We start from the raw sequence: 19536 nt of genomic DNA, 5'->3' as shown, positions 1-19536 counted from the left end.
TTTCTTCCATCCAGATTGTGATGGCAGAGTGGATGTGGTTCTTTTCAGGCTGTCGAGCAGACGGACCAGTCGTTTCTGTCCGGGATCCTGGGAGCGACTCTAACAGATAAACTGTACAACGTGTGGGTCCGCCTGCAGAGCCACGTCAACATCGTCTTTGACAGCGACATGGACAAACTGATGACAGAGAAATACCCTGGGATCAGACAGGTACCTCGCTGCACACCAGCACGAGCACAGCTGACCAGGGTTTAGGCAAGTAAACCTTACAGTTTCTCACATTACGTTACAGATCCTTGAGAAGAAAGACGGATTATTTCGGAAACACATGATGGGCAAACGTGTGGACTACGCCGCAAGATCTGTCATCTGCCCAGACATGTACATAGGCACCAACGAGATAGGAATACCTATGGTACATCCCTACCTTTGTTAAAGAAGACGAGATCAAAATGGTATCAGGACTGGAGCTCAAAGTTTTCTGGCTGTTTTGTGTATCCGTGCAGGTTTTCGCCACCAAGCTGACCTACCCTCAGCCAGTCACTCCCTGGAATGTGAAGGAGCTCCGGCAGGCCGTTCTCAACGGGCCCAACGTCCACCCCGGTGCCTCCATGGTGATAAACGAGGACGGCAGGAAAACCATCCTCTCCCCTACCTGCCTCGCACAGAGGGAGGCGGTGGCCAAGGAGCTGCTGACACCCTCTCCAGGTCCACGCAAGATGCCCATGAAGATCGTAAGTCAGCTGCGTGGATTGAAACAGCAGTCAGTCACAGATTTAACGCCCTGCGTGAGCGCTCACTAGCTGCGTTTCGTCTGCTCAGGTGAATCGACACATAAAGAACGGAGATGTTTTGTTGCTCAACAGACAGCCGACTCTGCACAGACCCTCCATCCAAGCCCACTGTGCACGCATCTTACCAGGAGAGAAGGTAGCTCCGAGCTCCTCAGCCGCTGTGCTTTGTGGATTACTTTGATCTGTACTTGATCTCAACTCGATCTTCCAGGTGCTGAGGCTCCATTATGCCAACTGTAAAGCTTACAATGCTGACTTTGATGGGGATGAAATGAACGCTCACTTCCCTCAAAGTGAGCTGGGCCGAGCCGAGGCCTACACGTTAGTCAGCACTGACCAGCAGTACCTCGTCCCCAAGGTATGTGTGTGTATGCAGACAGTACACAGGATTAACACTGCAGCCCGACAGTCTCAGGGATTATAGCTGCAAAACGTTATAAACAGACTGGATTATACATGTAAGACGACCACGAATAAAAACCCTCTAAACTTCTATTATTTCTAATGGCCAGCAGGGGGAGACTCCTGCTTATGGAAATAGAGCCTCTGGTTTTAATGACTCATGTATGGAAGCCCGTTTCTGCCACAAAAATTTTAAAAAAGTATCCATAACTTGAAATTTTGAGTTGTTTTCTTGAAACTTGGCGTTAGCTCTGCCCATCAGTGATCTACCTGAATGAGGTCATTTTCTTGTTACCCGGAAGGATATGGCGCAGACTAACGTGCACTCAAAACCGGATCGCAACAAATCGGCGCTTTTGAGAGTACGTTTGCTGATATTAACGCCATGTGATTCAGCTAATAACACAAGAATTTCATCATTTGTGAAGCCACGCTGAAAATACTCAGAAATGTGTGCATTCATGACTGGCTGCAGTACTGCTAGCTTAGCATAGCATTTGTAGCCGAGGGCTTCAGCTTCTGGGTAACAAGGAAATGACGTCATTGACGTAGGTTACTGATTGGCAGCGCTAACTCGAAATTTCGAGTTACTTTTCTCAAAATTTTGAGTTAATAAGTCAAAATTTATTTACTCTTTTGAGAAAGATGAATTTGTTTTGTTTTGTTATTTTTAGTGGCAGAAACAGGCTTCCATATCCATGAGCTTAGCAATAACCTTCACTTTTACTCAAAGACGGACTGATTTAATTTTTAACGATCAAGTTGCGTAACCTTGAATGACTTTTGGATCTAAGTACATCAGGTGACCTGTATTTGTGGAGTAAGGGAAGTTGTGGCCTTAAGAGATCAAAAGTCTTTATTTAGGTGTGCATAATTATTAGGCAGCTTCTTTTGGGCCAAAACAATAAACTTAATAGACTTTAAAAAGGCAAAAAAAAAGTCTTTCAGAGGGATGCAGCATTGTTGAAATAAGTGTGATCACAGAAACCCAACCCTAGTCAACACGATCACAAGAATTGTGTTGGCGTTAAAAAGACAAATTAACCGGCGAGGTGCAGGCGGGGTTCTGGTCTGGACTGGCGTTACTAAAGATGAGCTCGTTGGACCTTTTGGGGTTAAAGACTAAAACTCAACTCCCAAACCTGATTCTGGTTTTTATGCAGGACAACGCTCCATCGCGTGCATCGAAGTACTCCACTGTGAATCTGGAGTAAGGGCCTCCTTCCTCTCATGAACTGCAGGTTGTACCTTCTCATTCTTCTCTCCTCAGGATGGTAAACCTTTAGCAGGCCTGATCCAGGACCACATGGTGTCAGGAACAAGGATGACAATACGAGGCTGCTTCTTCACCAAAGACCAGTACACTGAGCTGGTGTACAGAGGGCTGACTGACAAACCGGGCAGGGTGAAGTTACTTCCTCCAGCAATACTCAAACCACAGCAGCTATGGACGGGAAAACAGGTGAGCGAACGTACATTTGAGTTTTGGTTTTAATAGAAGCTTTTCAGCGTGATGCTGGAAGCTGAACGAAAGAGTTTAGTCAAAGGTCAGCGTGTTAATTATCCATCGTCTTGAACTCTAATAGTAAAAATAAGGAATTCATGGCTTCAACATCTCTTGTGTGATGATTTCGGTGCTCCTCATAGGTGGTGTCGACCCTCCTGCTGAATGTGATCCCAGAGAAAGCTGTGCCTCTCAACCTGGCTGGCAAATCAAAGATTCCTAGTAAGGCGTGGATCCAGGTCCCACCACGAGCCACTCCAGGGTACCAACCCGAGAGCATGTGTGACTCTCAGGTATGTACACTCTTCGAGCCAAAAGTACTCGAATTACTCAGTTACTAAAGGAGACCAGGGATCTTGTATTTCTGATTTGGTTTGTGGCATTGACGCTTGCTTCTCCTCTTCTTTCGAACGTCTTTGTGTTCAGGTGGTGATTCGTCAGGGGGAGCTGTTAGTTGGGGTTCTGGACAAAGCTCATTATGGCTCCTCGGCTTACGGTTTGGTGCACTGCTGCTATGAGCTGTATGGAGGGGAAACCAGCGGCAAACTGCTCAGCTGTCTGGCTCGACTCTTCACTGCATACCTGCAGCTCTACAGAGGCTTCACTCTGGGTAAGAACCCGGATACTGACCAGTGTTCTTCGTTCCTCCCCTGAACCCTGTTAGTATTACTGCAATCACACAAATGTGTCAGGTACACTGAGAGCAACCTGGAGAAAGATTCTGCACACTCGAGCTGTCCTTTGGTCAGATGAGACTAAACTAAGAAACGCTGCTGATGTTTGGAGAACGCAGGAAGAGAGAGACCACAGGGAAGCACGGTGGTGGGACTATTATGCTGCGGGGACGCTTCAGTGTGTCTGGAACTGGGAATCTCATCAAGGTGGAAGAAACCATGAAGGATGTGTGAAGATTTTGAAACACAACTTTAAGCAGTGTGTCGTCCCACATGACAACGACCTAAACACACGTCCTGGTGAAGAACAACCTCCAGAAGTTCAAAGTGAGCGTTGCTGACTGACCTGCACAACGTCCTGACTTTAAAATCTGTCGGGTGAACCAAAGACCAGGGTCCTCGCTAGAAGGCAGTTAAATCTGGAGGATCTGGAGAGGTTTGCCAGAGAAGGACAGGCTGGGGTTGCTCCAGAGACGTGCATGAGACGACTGCAGGCTGTTAGCCAGCATAAAGGATGCACAACTGCATCATCATTTTCATCCTGGTAGTTTTTGGTTTTAGGGGAAAAAATAATGTAACCATCCAGCATAAAGGGATATATTAAAAATTCCTTGCTCTGTTTACCAGCACTTGGGAAATGATTGCTAAATGCTGATGATTCACCTGTTTGTCAGTTGTGTACAAGGAACAGAAACACTAACTTTTTCCTTTGACCTGTGCCCAGGTGTGGAGGACATCCTGGTAAAACCAGGCGCCAACAAGCGGAGGAAGAAAATTATTAAGGAGTCGCTGAAGATTGGAACCAAAGTGAGTAAAGCTAATGTGGTCTTCACTGAACAGCCTGCAAGCATGAACGCACGCTCTACATTTGACACCACAGAGAGACTAAACTGCAGCTTTGTCAAATTCAGTGCTTCCTCCTTCCTGGACGCCACTGGCCAAAATGGCTGCCACAGTAAAGGTGTAGTTCATGGGCCCCATGGTGCTGGAAAATGGCCTGTGGGGATAAATATGTACTACACACAGTAATTATATTACGCTTACCTGTACACAGTCATTAAGTGTCTGTGTGTAAGGCTGTTTCCAGTTCTGCTGTGTCCACAATAACGCTTCTACAACGCTGACGTTTCAGCAGGCAGCTGGGTTTATAAATCACTGGGAAAACACGTGTTATAAGACTCGTTCGTACTGAGGACGTGTGAATGCAAACATCAGTGAAACACTGTGCTCATAGGCTGAATGTGGGAATGACAAGAATGAGATGAAAGCAGTTCGTGGCTGTGGTGAGATGTGAGAGCCACAAAGATCAGATGAGAGGGTGTGGAATGGTCTGTAGTGTGCAGTGTGACACTGTCAGCTATAGCGGATGTGGCTAATTAATGGGGAAAAAGGAAGATGTGTTTAGCTGTTAACCACTATAGAAACGTGTTCTTAATAAATGAATCTGTGTTATCTGCAGGGTTCCATAAAAACTGAGTTTTCTAAGGAGAGCGCTAGCAAACACGCTTTGCTTGTGAGTGAAAAACAACAGTCATTGGTGAAAAAAGAAAAAAATCACTCCTTCCCTGTTGGTGGAAAAATGTACCATGTCGACCAATCAAAAAAATGATATGGCAACATGTGGCATCTGGTTGTTTGGGAAGAGAGGGAAGCTTTAGGAGTGAGCGAAAGAGAGAGAGACAGTTTTGATACATGAGAGATTAGTGACGTTTATCGTGTTTGGAGTCTCAAGTTAGTGTGTTGTCTTGTGTAGTTAGTGTGTGGTGTAGTCGTTGTTTTGTTTTGTGTGTCAGTTCTACTAGTGAACGTCACAGTTGCTGCCTTAAAGCCACCAAAGGCAGATTGCAGCGTAAACGCTGAGTGACACAGCTGTTGTCAGACCTGCATGTTTATCCCTGTGCTGTTCTCATCTGTGTTATAGTGACACAAACTATTTTTTAGAGGTGGGAATCACCAAACATCCCACGATACGATATTATCACAATACTTAACGCACGATACGATATTATTGCAATTTTTTAAAAATATTTTGCGATATTCAGATTCTGTACATAAAGGTAAACTTTATCAATATTCATTTTATCTAATATCAAAGTCTCACACTCAGTCTTTCTCTCATTTCAGTCAGTTTTATTGTTGACAAACTGAACGGTTTGTGCCACAGTCTAGTCCAACTTAACTGAATGCAACCATCTGGTACAATTATAGCTATTCTGAACTATGCAATATGAAAACTATGCAGCCCCTTCAGCAACTGAAGAATTTGAAAGTAAATTAAAACAAAATATAATTTTACATTAAATGAAAAAGTTTTAAACTTAATTAAAATAAAACATGTCTTAAATTAAAATAAGTAAACTGTCATGTTTATTGCTGCCAAAAAAAACACATTTGGACAGTGAAGGAACGTCAGGATTCTTGCTCAGAAAAAGGATCAACATGCTCTGAAGTCAGAGTTCCAGTCCACAAAAACTTTTTTTGTAACAAAATATCGATTTCTGCTGTCCCTGTATCGATACATTATTAGCAAAGAAAATATCACGATACTACACAATATCGATTTTTTTCCCCACCCCTACTATTTTAGGAGTTGTATAAATAGTTTTTGTGCCTTCTTATTTGATGCAGAACAGCTGATTGTTCTGTAAATAATTTTAAATGGTTATATAAAAAACGTCTGAGCCTTGGCTGTATTTTTAGGTAAATAATACCAAATAACTTTGTTGTTTGCAAAAATTTCTGTTTGCATTTCAAGTTATCAAAATGATTCGCTAAACATGTTTTTGGTTTTTACAGTCAAAAATATCACTTTCTACTCATATTTTAAATTTTGTCTGAATTTAGATAAATTGTGCTGATACAGTTTGTCAACAGGAGAAGAATATCTCTAACAAGTTGATTTGTTCACATTGTCACATCTTAATTTTTAAGTGAAATGTGCATTTTGAGTTTATACATGATGTATATAAGGCGACCGTTTCCTTTTGCAGTACCGGTATTTTTGTGTGGTTCGTTTTTCTATTTCTCAACAAAAGGTGAACGAAGGTGTTTAAGTTCACCGAAGATGGTTTGTTTTAATTTTCACATGGTCTTACTGAAGTGATGCGAATTGAAACATGCATTCTTTTTTTTCGGGGGGGGCATGTGCTGGAAAAGCTTGAAAAGGGACCTTGAAAGTGCTTAAAAAGTGCTTGAATTTGACCCTGAAAAAGGCCTATGAACCCTATATCTGCTTCACTCACATTATGGTGATAATAATCTGCAAGTGGTTGCTGCATTAGGTGATTTCCAATAGGGGGCAGCAAAGTCTACATATTTTCAGATTGTCCACATGGTGGCTTTAAAGATTCGGTGCTTTATTATTTTTGTTTTTCCTTTTTTCTTTTTGTCATTCAGGCGCTCCAGGCTGCTTTTAATCTGCCCACCAATGTGGACCAAGCCGAGGCTCAGAGTCGCTGGCAGGATGCTCACCTCAACCCAGACCAGAGAGACTTCATCACGGCCGACCACAAGTTCAAAGAAGTGGCAAACCAAGTCAACAATGATATCAACAAGGTAACCTGTCACTGCTGTTTCAGAGCCACGTTGTTCCTCCTTTGTTTGCTTTAAGAATAGAAGGTTTAATGGTCCAGTCACACGTCTGCGTCGTTGCAGAGGAGGCGTCTAAAGAAACTCATTTGATTTGTTTCTGAATGTGTAAAAATGTATGTCAGAAAACGTCTAATCTCATCCTGTATATCAGATCAGTTGATTTATTGTTGGGCTCTAGTGTTGTCATGATTGGTTATTGAGACTGTTTTTAACAACATTATAGATTTATCCATTTTAATTGCATCTTCTAAAGCATTAGATCGTTCCTTTCTATAACTCAGACACCCTCAGACAGGTTTCACTCCGTGTTTGGTTTAATGCAGTGTGCACGTTGTTTTGTATGCTGGTTAGGTATGTATGCCAGTTGGACTACACACCTCTTTCCCAGACAACAACCTCCAGCTGATGGTCCAATCAGGAGCCAAGGGGTCTACAGTGAACACCATGCAGGTACGGCCCTCCCCCTCGCTCTCACATTCACCTTGGCTTTCCTTTTGATTTGATAGCCAGGTGTGTTAAGCTACAGATGTCCTGACCTGTGTGTTGGTGTGTGTTTCAGATTTCCTGTCTGCTTGGTCAGATTGAGTTGGAGGGCCGTAGGCCTCCACTGATGCCCTCTGGGAAATTCTTGCCGTGCTTCCAGCCCTACGACCCTGCGCCCGGTGCTGGAGGCTTTGTTTCTGGAAGATTCCTCACAGGCATCAAACCACAGGTAACGTTTAAAAGTCACTTTTACATGATAGCTCCTTTTGTGCGGCCAGGTTAAGTTTTTTTTTTATAACGTTACTTAAGGAGGTAGACTTTGATATTTTGAACATTCAGCTGTCTTGTAGATTTAGATACATCCACACTCAAACGTTTAAGACGGCTTGAAAAATGGCAAAAAATCATATTTTCATTTTCGTACACCCCCCAAAACAGAAATCAAAGTTGAGACATGAACTCAGTGATGAGGAGCTTCATTGTTATTATTGATCACTTCAAAAATTCGTTGCGGCATGCTTGATGTAAGCGTTTCCATGAGGTGAGCGAAGTTTCTCCAAGTGGTGAAGACGGCCACACGAAGGGCGTCTGCTGTCTGGAACTGTCGTCCGTTTCTGTAAACTTGCCATCCATCCCCAAAGGTTCTCAGTTGGATTTAGAACACGCAGGATGGTCCAAAAGAGTGATGTTACTCTCCTGAAAGAACATTGTGTACTGTAGCGTTGTCCTGTTGAAAAACACAGGCGTTACCACACAGACAAGGGTCACATAAGAGAAGAAAACTCTCTGCCACCTTTCAGTGTTGCATGTTTGGTCCAAACGGTTGATTCTGTGGCGTCCAAGGAGACGAGGCCTTTGAAGACATTTGTTTTTGAAGCCCTTCAGTCTCAGATGCCATCTGATGGTTATAGGGCTGCAGTCGGCACCAGTAACGGCCGACTGGACCATCAAGACACTGGAGGATCGTCCAGTGTCTTGATGGACAGCCAATTGGATCCTCCGGCTCAGTGCTGGTGAATTTTTTTGGGGTCTTCCACTTGAGGTTTTTGTTCCATAACCCTCAGGATCATTTAAGAAATTACTTACCTCAGCCGTGATGGCGTGCTGTGAGAGACCCTATGCATTGAGGGTGGCTCACACTCATACCATAAAAGAACCACTGGAGTTCAACCCACCGAGACCACTTCCTGTAAAGGATCCCAATGCGGTTGTTCTCATTTTATGCTCTATAGAGAGAGCTAAACCTCGCTGCTAAGAGCAGCTCCTTAGAGTTCAGGTTTGCTGCTGATGGTTTTTTTAAAGTAAACTCTGCTTCTGTTGGGCACAGTTGAAAGATAATAAAGGCAAATATGAGGCACCTGATCAGAGTCTGGAGTGGCACAGCACAGGATTTGAATACTTTCTTCCTTTATGATGCATTTCTTTCATCCTCAGGAGTTTTTCTTCCACTGCATGGCTGGCAGAGAAGGACTGGTCGACACGGCCGTGAAAACATCCAGATCAGGATATCTGCAAAGGTAACAAAAGTTTTACTAACACAAGCCCCAAAAAACACAGAAATGCTCCCCGTGTCTGTCTGTGGCAAGAAATGCAAATATTATACGAATTTTACTCACTGTTGTTTTGGCTGGCAATGAGTGCTGTGCAAATGAAACATTATTCAAATCTGAGTTCACAGGATTTCTGAACAGCATTCATATGTGCACTGCTTTGAGCTTTGTAAATCTCTTTGCATGCCAGCGTGGTCGGATAAAGCATTAGTCTTCGTTTTGGAGTGAACACAAACAGAGATGATTTGTAACCAGAAACCCTGTTTTGATATGAGATTGAGAAGCAAGTTGATTTGATTTCAGAGGGAAATGTTGCTTCCATGTGGCAATGTGTGGAAGTGAGCAGCAGAGAATATCAAACGCAGGTGTTTCAAACACAGTGTAAGGTCATTAATATGGCACATCTGCCCCTCTGCCTTCTTCAAACCATTTCCTCTGCAGATGTGTCATAAAACATCTGGAGGGTTTGGTAGTGCAGTACGACCTGACGGTAAGAGACAGCGATGGCTCTGTGGTCCAGTTCCTGTACGGCGAGGACGGACTAGATATCCCCAAAACTCAGTTCCTGCAACCAAGACAGTTCCCCTTCATAGAAGACAACTATGAGGTATGAACACAGCGAGGATGTGAATGGTAATCTGAGACGGTCCACATATGAAGGTAGTGCTGCAAAGCTAAACTTTACCAGCCATGGCTGATGATACACGCATGGCTGGCTCAGTGTTTCATCATCTGTGTACTGTCTGCGTACAGCTCGACAAGTTATAAAAAGGTTTTGATGGTAAACGACTTGTTAACCGCAACCTTAACTTTGCACACAAACCATTTGTTGATTCACAGCCACATTACAGCTCCCTGTGATAGTGCTGTGGAAGATCGCAGCCAAATTCAGTGCTCCCCCCTCTGTGGTTGGTACTGGCCAAAATGGCTGCTACAGTGAAGGAGCAGGTCATGGGCCTCGGTGGGGGATAAATATGTACTGCATACAAGCACATTAGTGCTCAGCAACTCAGATAATACTGTGCAGTTTCCATGACGATTTGTTGTATTAGCCCAGCTGTTAACAAAACTATAAATATTTGTTAACTGTTAGCTTAGTTTAGCATGAAGCTACAAAAAGAAAGCTAAGCCACATTAATCTGAATGCGCCCAGACTATGGCGTTATTATTTTAGTGCCTCTTTTGTGAGCGCACGTAAAAATATTTGCAAGTGCAAATGTTGTATTTTGAGAAGAAAATTATTTTGAGCTAAGAAAAGTTTAATTTGAGCAAACAAAATTCATTGCTGCGTGCAAGAAGTCTGTTTCAGTGTTTGCTAATATCCATATACATATGCAATAACAGCCCCTCGCGCTCAGATCTCTGCTCTGTGTGCTCACAGACATCTGCACACCTGCTCTCAGTGTGTCGCTCGCGCTCTCAGCAGCTTTCCTCCGTGCACGCTCAACTCTTTCTGTACGCCGTTATAAGTGTGCCACAAAACCAACCAACCACAGACTTGTGATTGGTTGGTTTTGTGGCACATATATATTACATATATATATTATCCATATACACACACATTATTGTGTGTGTATATGGATAATAGCAAACACTCAAATACATTTGCACATAGAAATGATTTTTTTTTGCTAAATTAAACTTTTCTTTATGCAAAATAATTTTCTTCTCAAAATGCAAAATTTGCACTTGCAAATATTTTTACGTGCGCTCAGAATAGAGGCAGAAAATAACGCCAAAGCAGACAGGAACTGATTTGTTTATTGCGCCATTCTTTCAAGCTGATGCTTGGCAGACTCCGGTTGCCTAGGTAACCTTCTACTATATTTTCTAACCTGTCATGTGTGATTATCCTGCGCTCACATTGGTAGTCACCATGTATATTGGGAGTAAATGTCAATGGTCTCTGGTCAACACATCTGTCTGAAATTGCTTCTTACGTGGACAAAGCTTTAAGGAGCCTCCACCATAAGAAGTGATTTGCAGCACAAAGTCAGTGACCTCCAGAAATGACGAGCGAATAAACAGCTGGCGAGTCCCGAGATACACTTTCCTCACTTTCGAGGCGATAAGTTGAAGCGGCTACAAACGCGTGTGCCGGATTTTGGTGATTTAGATATAACAGGATAGTAAAATTGTCAGAGTGACAAATATACCAAGGCAGCTGGTGCTTGAATGTCTGCCGGCGAGCAACAATAAGTGACAGTGACGTGCAAAGAGCAAATGACTTCCTGTGTACAATGCCAGTTTGAATGAAGGAGACGTGTGTTTCCTTCCTGCCAGGTCATCAGGAGGTCGCAGGGCCTGGATGAGATTTTAGCACGTTTAGACCCTCAAAGTGCCACTAAGCACTTTGCTGCCATCCAGCGCTGGAAAGCAAAGAGAGAGTTAGCATGTCCACGGAGTGGTATGTAAAAATGTTTGTCTTTGCAGGGAAATTATTTCCCACATATTTGCCCGAATGATATTTTCGAGATGCACTGAGTGTAAAATCTTGGACCAGTGCTGATGGTTGACATGTCTGCCCAACTCTTTCCAATCACACAGTTTGATTGTAAAACTTTTCTTTTTGTATGAAAAAGTAAAAAATTGTCTAAATTACCACTTTGAACTGTTGTAGGTCGTAGCAGCAACTTCATCAGGAGAGTCCAGTGAATCGTTGCATGCATATTTGTGCATTGCCTCTGTAACTAATGTTTGTGTTTCCATGTTTTCATCTCTGCCAGGAGCGTTTTTGCTTTTTTCCCAGAAGAAGCTGGGAAAATTAAAACAGACTGATGAAGTAGAGGCCGACTGTGGCAGAAATCCTGCTGTGCTGCAGGTACGTTTGCTCTTCCTCAGCACATATTGTATAACGTGAACTCCCGACCTCCAATGTAGTCGAAATAAACAGCGTACTGAATTCTGTTCACTTCACAGCTTGTACAACAGTGGCACACTCTGGATGAAGCTAGCAGATCCAAATACTGCAGGAAGTCCTCCCGCTGCCCGGAGCCGTCGCTGGGCCTGTTTAGGCCTGATGTCTGCTTTGGATCAATCTCTGAAAACTTTCATGGCATCACAGAGAAATACCTGCAGAGCAGAGACACTGCGAACCAAGACAGACTGGACACACACAGGTATTCAGTGTCTGAATATTCAAATGGGGACAAATACCTATTACAGTTTTAGAGAATGCCTGTGCTTTGCTGATCAAAAGCACTTCATTTAATGATCATGAACTAGTGTGAGCACATCTAAAAGCAGAGAAACATCATAGCAAAGGAATGCAATGTTCATAGAAACCGCAAAAAACCCCAAGAGCGACATCGTAGACTCTACAGTCTTCAGTTACCATGTTAAAGTTCATGAGAGTTCAGATAGAAACATACTAAAAGGCTTGTTTGGCTCTTCTCTCTACAAAAGAACCACATCAAAGTGCTCTTAGAGGGTTAGGCTGACAGTTTGGCCAAAATAGGGTTATGCAACAGAGCAGCATTCAGAGCACAGCAGCAAATCTAAACGAGAGCAGCTGAAAAAAGATAAAGTGCTGGTAAGCGCTCAAAGTCCACATGTGAGTCTGCCTGAAATTTACAAGAGCTGTGTGTAAACAAATGCCAAATACCAGGAAAGTAAGGTTGCCAAGAGGAGTGGTCCAAATATTTCTACACAGTAATGTGAAAGCCTGATAAAACTGTTCCTGTTAAAGAGGGATGCACAGAGTCCTGGGAAAACCTGATCGAAAAGAAAGATCCCAGAAGTGCATTTCTAATTAAACGAAGGACGAGAACCACCAAATAAAGTGATGACAGCACGTGTGAATGAAAACTGAGAGCTTTCTTTGTGTAATTCGAGGCTAAATATAGACAAAGGGGTTTTTACGCTCATGTACCTAGAACAGCTGGAAACAGCTGGGACAGATGATACTTGTGCAGGCTATAACTTTCTGTTTTTGTCCTCAGCCTTCGCCAGCTGCTGCATTATAAGTGGCAGCGTTCGCTGTGTGACCCAGGTGAAGCTGTGGGTCTGCTGGCAGCTCAGTCCATAGGTGAGCCCTCCACCCAGATGACTCTCAACACCTTCCACTTTGCTGGCAGAGGAGAGATGAACGTCACTTTGGGAATACCTCGGTAATGACTCGTCCTCATCGCAAATGTGGGGGCACAACAGTGTCATAGTGCCGTTAAAAGAGTCTTTGCACACTTTAATAAGCTTTTGCACTTGGTTGATTCAAAAGAAGTGTGGGCCGAAGGAAGCATGAGGTGCTGGTTGAACCAGTCGAACAACAATACGGCGGCTTGAAAAAATAGAATTACGGACAAAATTGCACACTCATTAATGAAATTGAGGAGTGGGCCAACACGTTACAGTTGTTTCCAGTTAGCTGTGTCTGTAAAGGGTTTTGTTAGGGGTGAACAGTTATCAAACACTCAGGTGAAGAAATGACACTCAGACAGTTCAGCAGGTAACGTGCACGGGTGAGAGCCCAACAAGACTCACACACCCCACACTTGTCTTGCATCTTTATTTATACACTCAGTATAGTGATGTCACATGGCAAAGCAAAGATAAAACAGGAACTTAGCTGCACGCTCTTCACTCGTGGGGAGAGAACATGCAGTTTCTGGAACTTAATCTAACAATAACAGCTTGTTTTCACAACTCATTGTGGTGTTGTGACTGTTCAGAGAGTTCATGATAGAAAGACCTTTGCATAAGCAGAAATATTAAACACTTATCAGTATATCACTCAGTTGCATTTCATGACAATAAAACTTAAAAATCCTCTAACAGGCAAACTGTATTTTTAGTTCATACTCACATTAAGGTTGGGTGGCACTACGTGTGCAGCGGGTTGCTGGCAGCATCCCTGTGTCAGAGGCTTTTGTTTTGTCTGTCAAAGCCTTCCACTATACCTTCCCTCAGTTTCTCATTTTGTGTGTGTCCTCCTCAAAGTCTGAGAGAGATCCTGATGGTGGCCAGCGCCAACATTAAAACCCCCATGATGAGCGTTCCAGTGCTCAACAACAAGAGAGCTTTGAAGAGGGTGAAAGTGCTTCGTAAGAAGTTGGCCCGGGTGTGCCTAGCTGAGGTAGGAATCACTTCTCTTGCGCGTCTGATTTGCTTACTTATTCACCTTCCCAATTTTCACTCCCTCTAATCTTTATTGCTCCCTGATCCTGCCTGTCATTAACTGTGGCTGCATGTGAGGAATGAGCGGGAGGAACTCACTGCAGGTGTGTGTGTGTGTGTGTGTGTGTGTGTGTGTGTGTGTGTGTGTGTGTGTGTGTGTGTGTGTGTGTGTGAGAACAGGTGCTGCAGAAGGTGGGTGTGGTTGAGACGCTGCGAATTGAAAATCACCACAAGCTGCGGGTGTTCAAAATCACCTTCCATTTCCTGCCTCCAGAGCGCTACTCTGATGATAGGCTGTTGTCACCGCAGCAGATCCTCCACTACATGGAAACCAGGTGTGTGTCTGTTTCACTGTGCCATAAAGGAAGCACTGTCATTGTTCCTCACCTTCCTCACGCTTTGTTTCGTCCTTCCAGGTTCTTCCGTCTCCTCCTCGACGCCATAAAGAAGCGCTCTGCCAAGCTGGCCTCCATCGCTGTGGAGACCAGGAGGGCCACCGCCAGAGACAGGGATGATGACGGCAATGGAGCAGCTGCCTCAGGAGGGGTCTGTTTTTTAATTCAGTGTTCTTTTGAAGCATTTACAGCACATGTGGTGTTCAAACATTTTCTTTCCCACTGCAAAAACAAACCTTTGTCACGTTGTCATTCAGCAGTTAGATGATGGAGAGGAAGAGCAGGAGCGAGAGATCGTTGACGACCAGGAGAATGAAGGAGATACTGACGCTTCGGATGCGAAGAGGAAAGGCAAACAGGAAGAGGAGGTATGAAGATAAGAAATGTGGTGTGTGCTTGAAGCCCACTCTCTTTCCTGCCTGTCGCAACTGCCAGTGGGCGATCGTGGGGAGGCTGACAGATACAAAACAGGAAACCAGACACAGTGCATGAGATGTTTAAATATGAGGTGTGGGAGTCCTCCGCTGGGATGAAGTTGGAGTCGTTTTTGAACAGCTTGGTACTGATCCACTCCACTCCACGTACTCATTACTTATTATACTTATTGATCATTTTTCCCTGCGCACCAGGTATGGTGAAATTGGCTCGGTTTGTCTCCAGTACACCACAACTCATGCTAGGCCCTTCACCTGGGTCTGCGTTTTCTCCAGGATTCGGGTCAGACTGACTGCTTTTTCTTTTCAAATATTTATCGATCACTATGCTGCGTGGTCTCACAGCATGGCTATTATGTAATTATATTATGTCTTCTTCATCTTCTTCTGTTTTACTGGCAGTTGGCAGCTCTTTTAATTAGAGCAGGCAGTTGTACTGCCCTCTATTGGAAGAGAATATAATTCACGGCGATCGCTTAGAGCAGTGGTTCCCAAACTTTTTTGCTAGGCCCCCCTTTCTTTTACAAGAAAATCTTCGCGAAAATCCAGAATGTGGGATACTGTTTGTCAGGATTTGGAGAGCCCAGCGCGTGCTCCCAACGCAGGGGAAACTAATTCTGCAGATGAGACCTACCTTGTGCAAGTGAAGCCAAAGGAAAGATATGCTTCATCATATTTGGCTTGGAAGGAAGTTGGTTTGACGATGCTTCATCTTCTGCTTTGAGTTTTTGTGGGAGCCCCGTCAAAAACCTGTCCATTATGCTAGCAGTGTCCAAGCATTTTTCTTGTTTGTTTTTTAATTCATACAGGGCCTCCCCTGCAATGGCTCTGCGCCTCCCCTAGGGGGCGCGCCCCACACTTTGGGAACTTCTGGCTTAGAGTACTAATCAGGTGGAAGTAGATCATCTTCCACGGCACACCTACGTGTCACGGCACAGTGGTTGGGAAACACTGCTTTAAAGACACAACACATTTTGGGGTCAGCTTGGAAGAAAGAAAGATAATTGCACTGTCACACCCAGGCCAATAGTACAAGGAAATTGGAAACTGTCCCAGATCGAAAACAACACACAACAGATGTGAAACTTAGACATGAGGTCAGAAGTCACATGGGAATCTTCATATATCAGTATCATTTCCTAAGTAATTTTCATTTATTTGACCTTGAAGAAAAAGTCAGACGTCCAAAGTAATGTGCTCTTTTGAACATGTGCTTCCCCGTGTGTATGTTGTCAGTACAAACAATAGCAGCAAGAAATATAGTTTTACGGCTGTATAACATTATTGTCACTCTAGCCTTCAGATCTGAAGGCGGGGTCAGAGGTGAAATGTCACATCAATCAATCAATCAATCTTTATTTATAAAGCACTTTTCATACAAAAAAAAAATGTAGCACAAAGTGCTTTACATAGTTAAAAGCAGCCCACCCCACCCTCCAACTCACTCCCCACACTCTCATTAACATAAATGATGTGAATACACACATATCTCCCCCCCCCCCCCCCCCCCCCCCACACACACACACACACACACACACACATACACATACACACACACACACGCGCACACTTAAAGAGTAAAAATTGGGCTGGGCTCGCATGAGCCAAGTGAGGAAACACTATAACAGGGAGCCGTCTGCACCGGGAGGCGGTCACAGACCGCAGCCTCCAGGCTGGGCACACAGCAGGAGGGAGGCCAAGGAGCCCCCCAGCCAGGCTGAGAGGACCCCCAGAGACCCCGCAGCCACAGTCGATCACAGCCCCGGTGCAGAGAGCGCCCTCTGAGGAAACACTGGAGATATGACACAATAGGATATATACAGGGTAAAATGATAAAATAAATAAGAAACAGGATACAATATAAATATAAATAGAGTAAGAAGATTAAAAAATGAATAAGAATAAAATCAATAAATATTAGGTAAAGCCTAAATTAATAATAGAATAACAGGATAGAATAAATAAGCATAAAATAAATAAACGCTAAGTAAAAGCTAAATTAAAAAGGTGGGTCTTGAGCCTGTTCTTAAAAACATGTACGTTCTCTGCGGCCCTGAGCTCCTCCGGCAGGCTGTTCCACAGATGAGGACCATACCACTGAAAAGCTGCCTCTCCGTGAGTATGTGTCCTGACTTTAGGGACAATTAAAAGGCCAGTACCAGAGGACCTCAGGGTCCGCGAGGGTTCGTATGGTAAAAGCAGATCTGAGAGATAAGAAGGCCCAAGACCATTAAGACATTTAAAAACCAATAAAAGAACTTTAAAATCGATCCTGAAACACACGGGGAGCCAATGCAGCGATTCTAAAACCGGTGTAATGTGGGCCCGCCCTCTGGTCTTCGTCAGCACACGAGCTGCCGAGTTTTGCAAAAGTTGTAAAGTTGAAATATTCTTCTTAGGAAGACCAGAGAGCAGGGCATTACAGTAATCAATGCGACTGGTAATAAAAGCATGCATCAGCATCTCTGTGTTGGCCCGAGAGAGAATAGGGCGGACTCTGGCTATATTTTTTAGATGATAAAATCCAATTTTGGTTACATGTTTATAGGGCTGCTCAATTAATCGAATTTTAATCACGATTACGATCTGGGCTTTCAACGATCATTAAAAATGACTGAGCCGATTATTAGCCCCTCCCTCATTTATCCGCGACACCTTAAAGGCCGTCTGTGAAAATATTGTCGGGCATAAACCGGTCCGTGGCGCAAAAAAGGGTGGAGACCGCTGATTAAGAGGACCCGAGGGAAGCTCGGAAAGCTAAGCAGAAGTTATTTGGAGAGTGACTGCCGTTGGTTGAAAAGAGAGTTTAAAAAAAAAAAAAACTTCAGTGGTGTTGCACACTATTTTATATTATTTTTTTAAAGTCATTGTTAACCCTTTAAAGCCGGTCAGGGCAGCACGCTCCGTTTTGCGTAACTATTTTTAAATCCCTGTAGAATCTGAACCGTGTAAGCTAGCGCAATAATTTGTTTTGCATATGAAACCGGAGGAGTTGTACTTACATCTGATGCCATCAGCTTGTCCTAGGTCACGGTTTCGTTCCACATATAGCTTTGCAAAAACTGCATAAAAAGCGCTTGCAGGAACAAAAACATAATATTCCAGAAACACGCTTTGCCGTTCCAATCAGCTGTTCGTAACACTTCCCACAGTAAAATGATGCACATGCTGTTTTCTTTGCAAATTTGCATCATAGGATTGTTTTTTGTTTTTCCTGCAGTATATAAAAATTGCTGTATCTCCAAAATAAAACTATGAAGACACTCAAATTTCCTGTTGTTGTAAACTATTTTTTTGCAACTTTATTGTATTTAAAGTTTTGAGGGATAAACCTCTTAAATTTCTCCAAGTAGAAATATATGTAAACAAAACAAAAGCGATTTTCAATTTTTTTTGTAGTTTATTGCACTTTTTTGCAATTTATGTAATTACTATGGACTTAATGCATACATATTATTAAAATATGGGCTATAACAGTTGTATTGATGTATAGCAACTTGAAATGCTCCCACAAATGGCACTACAACATGTAAAAAAAAAATAATATAAGCTCTGGTGGACTTGGTTCTATGGTAGGTCTTAAAGGGTTAAATAAATATCGTCAAATAATCGTGATCTCAATTTCAGTGAAAATAATCGTGATTATCATTTTTGCCATAATCGAGCAGCCCTACATGTTTAACATGTGGGATAAAACCAAGCTCAGAGTGAAAAATAACACCCAGGTTTTTCACTTGTAGCGAAGGACATAGTGAAAATGCCTGTAATTTAGACAAGAGTTTCTCTCTCTGAGCCTCAGGACCGACGATTAAAACTTCAGTTTTGTCCTGGTTAAGCTGTAAAAAGTTTTCTGCCATCCAAGATCGTATATCTAAGATACAGTTAAAAAGGGCATCCATTGGTCTGGTGTCATCAGGAGACACGGAGATGTACAGCTGCGTGTCATCAGCGTAACTGTGAAAGTTCACTCCATGCCTCCTGATGACACTGCCGAGAGGGAGCATATACAAATTAAAAAGTACAGGGCCTAGAACCGACCCTTGAGGCACACCACATGTCATTCTATGGATCTTAGAGGAGCATGTATCCATACTCACCATAAAAGTTCTGTCAGAGAGATAGGAAGTGAACCAGTTATGTACAGCACCAGAGAGGCCCACCATGTGTTTCAGTCTGTTTAAAAGAATAGCGTGGTCTACTGTATCAAAGGCTGCGCTTAGATCCAGTAGCACCAGGACTGAGAGCTTTTGGGAGTCCCAGTTACATCTAAGATCATTTAAAACCTTTAGGAGAGCAGTCTCTGTGCTGTGGTTCACCCTAAATCCAGACTGGAATATCTCCAGGATCTGTCTATCATTGAGAAAATCAGTAATCTGAGTAAAAACAAGTTTTTCTAAGATTTTACTTAAAAATGGTAAGTTGGATACAGGTCTGTAGTTATTAAAATCATTACAATCCAAATTGCTCTTCTTCAGAAGGGGCCTCACCACCGCCGTTTTAAAGGCAGCAGGGAAGACACCCAACTGAAGAGAGCAATTCATCATGTATAAAAGCTCAGCCTCAAAAAAATCCATAAAGTGTTTTAAAGAGTGAAGAA

The 19536-nt window shown here is 43.3% G+C and overlaps 1 protein-coding gene and 2 non-coding genes across 4 annotated transcripts in view; all 3 read left to right on the top strand.

The window, feature by feature from the left end:
- polr1a (RNA polymerase I subunit A) overlaps nucleotides 1–19536 on the top strand; it is a 28953-nt gene that overhangs the window by 4101 nt on the left and 5316 nt on the right. Inside the window, exons 11-32 of one of the 2 annotated variants that reach the window (XM_085361093.1) lie at nucleotides 49–210; nucleotides 293–415; nucleotides 507–734; nucleotides 823–930; nucleotides 1006–1152; nucleotides 2467–2658; nucleotides 2844–2993; nucleotides 3127–3310; nucleotides 4099–4181; nucleotides 6771–6929; nucleotides 7317–7415; nucleotides 7525–7677; nucleotides 8883–8965; nucleotides 9440–9605; nucleotides 11282–11405; nucleotides 11725–11819; nucleotides 11918–12117; nucleotides 12940–13107; nucleotides 13934–14069; nucleotides 14291–14445; nucleotides 14527–14656; nucleotides 14766–14873. In XM_085361093.1, the coding sequence (XP_085217219.1) occupies nucleotides 49–210; nucleotides 293–415; nucleotides 507–734; nucleotides 823–930; nucleotides 1006–1152; nucleotides 2467–2658; nucleotides 2844–2993; nucleotides 3127–3310; nucleotides 4099–4181; nucleotides 6771–6929; nucleotides 7317–7415; nucleotides 7525–7677; nucleotides 8883–8965; nucleotides 9440–9605; nucleotides 11282–11405; nucleotides 11725–11819; nucleotides 11918–12117; nucleotides 12940–13107; nucleotides 13934–14069; nucleotides 14291–14445; nucleotides 14527–14656; nucleotides 14766–14873 (3153 nt within the window). Of the gene's footprint in view, nucleotides 1–48; nucleotides 211–292; nucleotides 416–506; nucleotides 735–822; nucleotides 931–1005; nucleotides 1153–2466; nucleotides 2659–2843; nucleotides 2994–3126; nucleotides 3311–4098; nucleotides 4182–6770; nucleotides 6930–7316; nucleotides 7416–7524; nucleotides 7678–8882; nucleotides 8966–9439; nucleotides 9606–11281; nucleotides 11406–11724; nucleotides 11820–11917; nucleotides 12118–12939; nucleotides 13108–13933; nucleotides 14070–14290; nucleotides 14446–14526; nucleotides 14657–14762; nucleotides 14874–19536 lie in introns of both variants that reach the window. The other variant, XM_085361085.1, reaches the window with a different exon arrangement.
- On the top strand, nucleotides 4266–4402 carry LOC146638380 (small nucleolar RNA SNORA5). Its single transcript, XR_014906963.1, has one exon. It is a non-coding gene; the product is annotated as a small nucleolar RNA SNORA5 (small nucleolar RNA).
- Nucleotides 9876–9989, top strand: LOC146638379 (small nucleolar RNA SNORA5). Its single transcript, XR_014906965.1, has one exon. It is a non-coding gene; the product is annotated as a small nucleolar RNA SNORA5 (small nucleolar RNA).

Source organism: Diplotaxodon limnothrissa, linkage group LG2 (assembly GCF_057381915.1).
Source record: "Diplotaxodon limnothrissa isolate DT_005_m linkage group LG2, D_limnothrissa_male_GT1.1, whole genome shotgun sequence".
Lineage (NCBI taxonomy): Eukaryota > Metazoa > Chordata > Actinopteri > Cichliformes > Cichlidae > Diplotaxodon > Diplotaxodon limnothrissa.
This window is presented reverse-complemented; position numbering and strand designations above follow the sequence as displayed.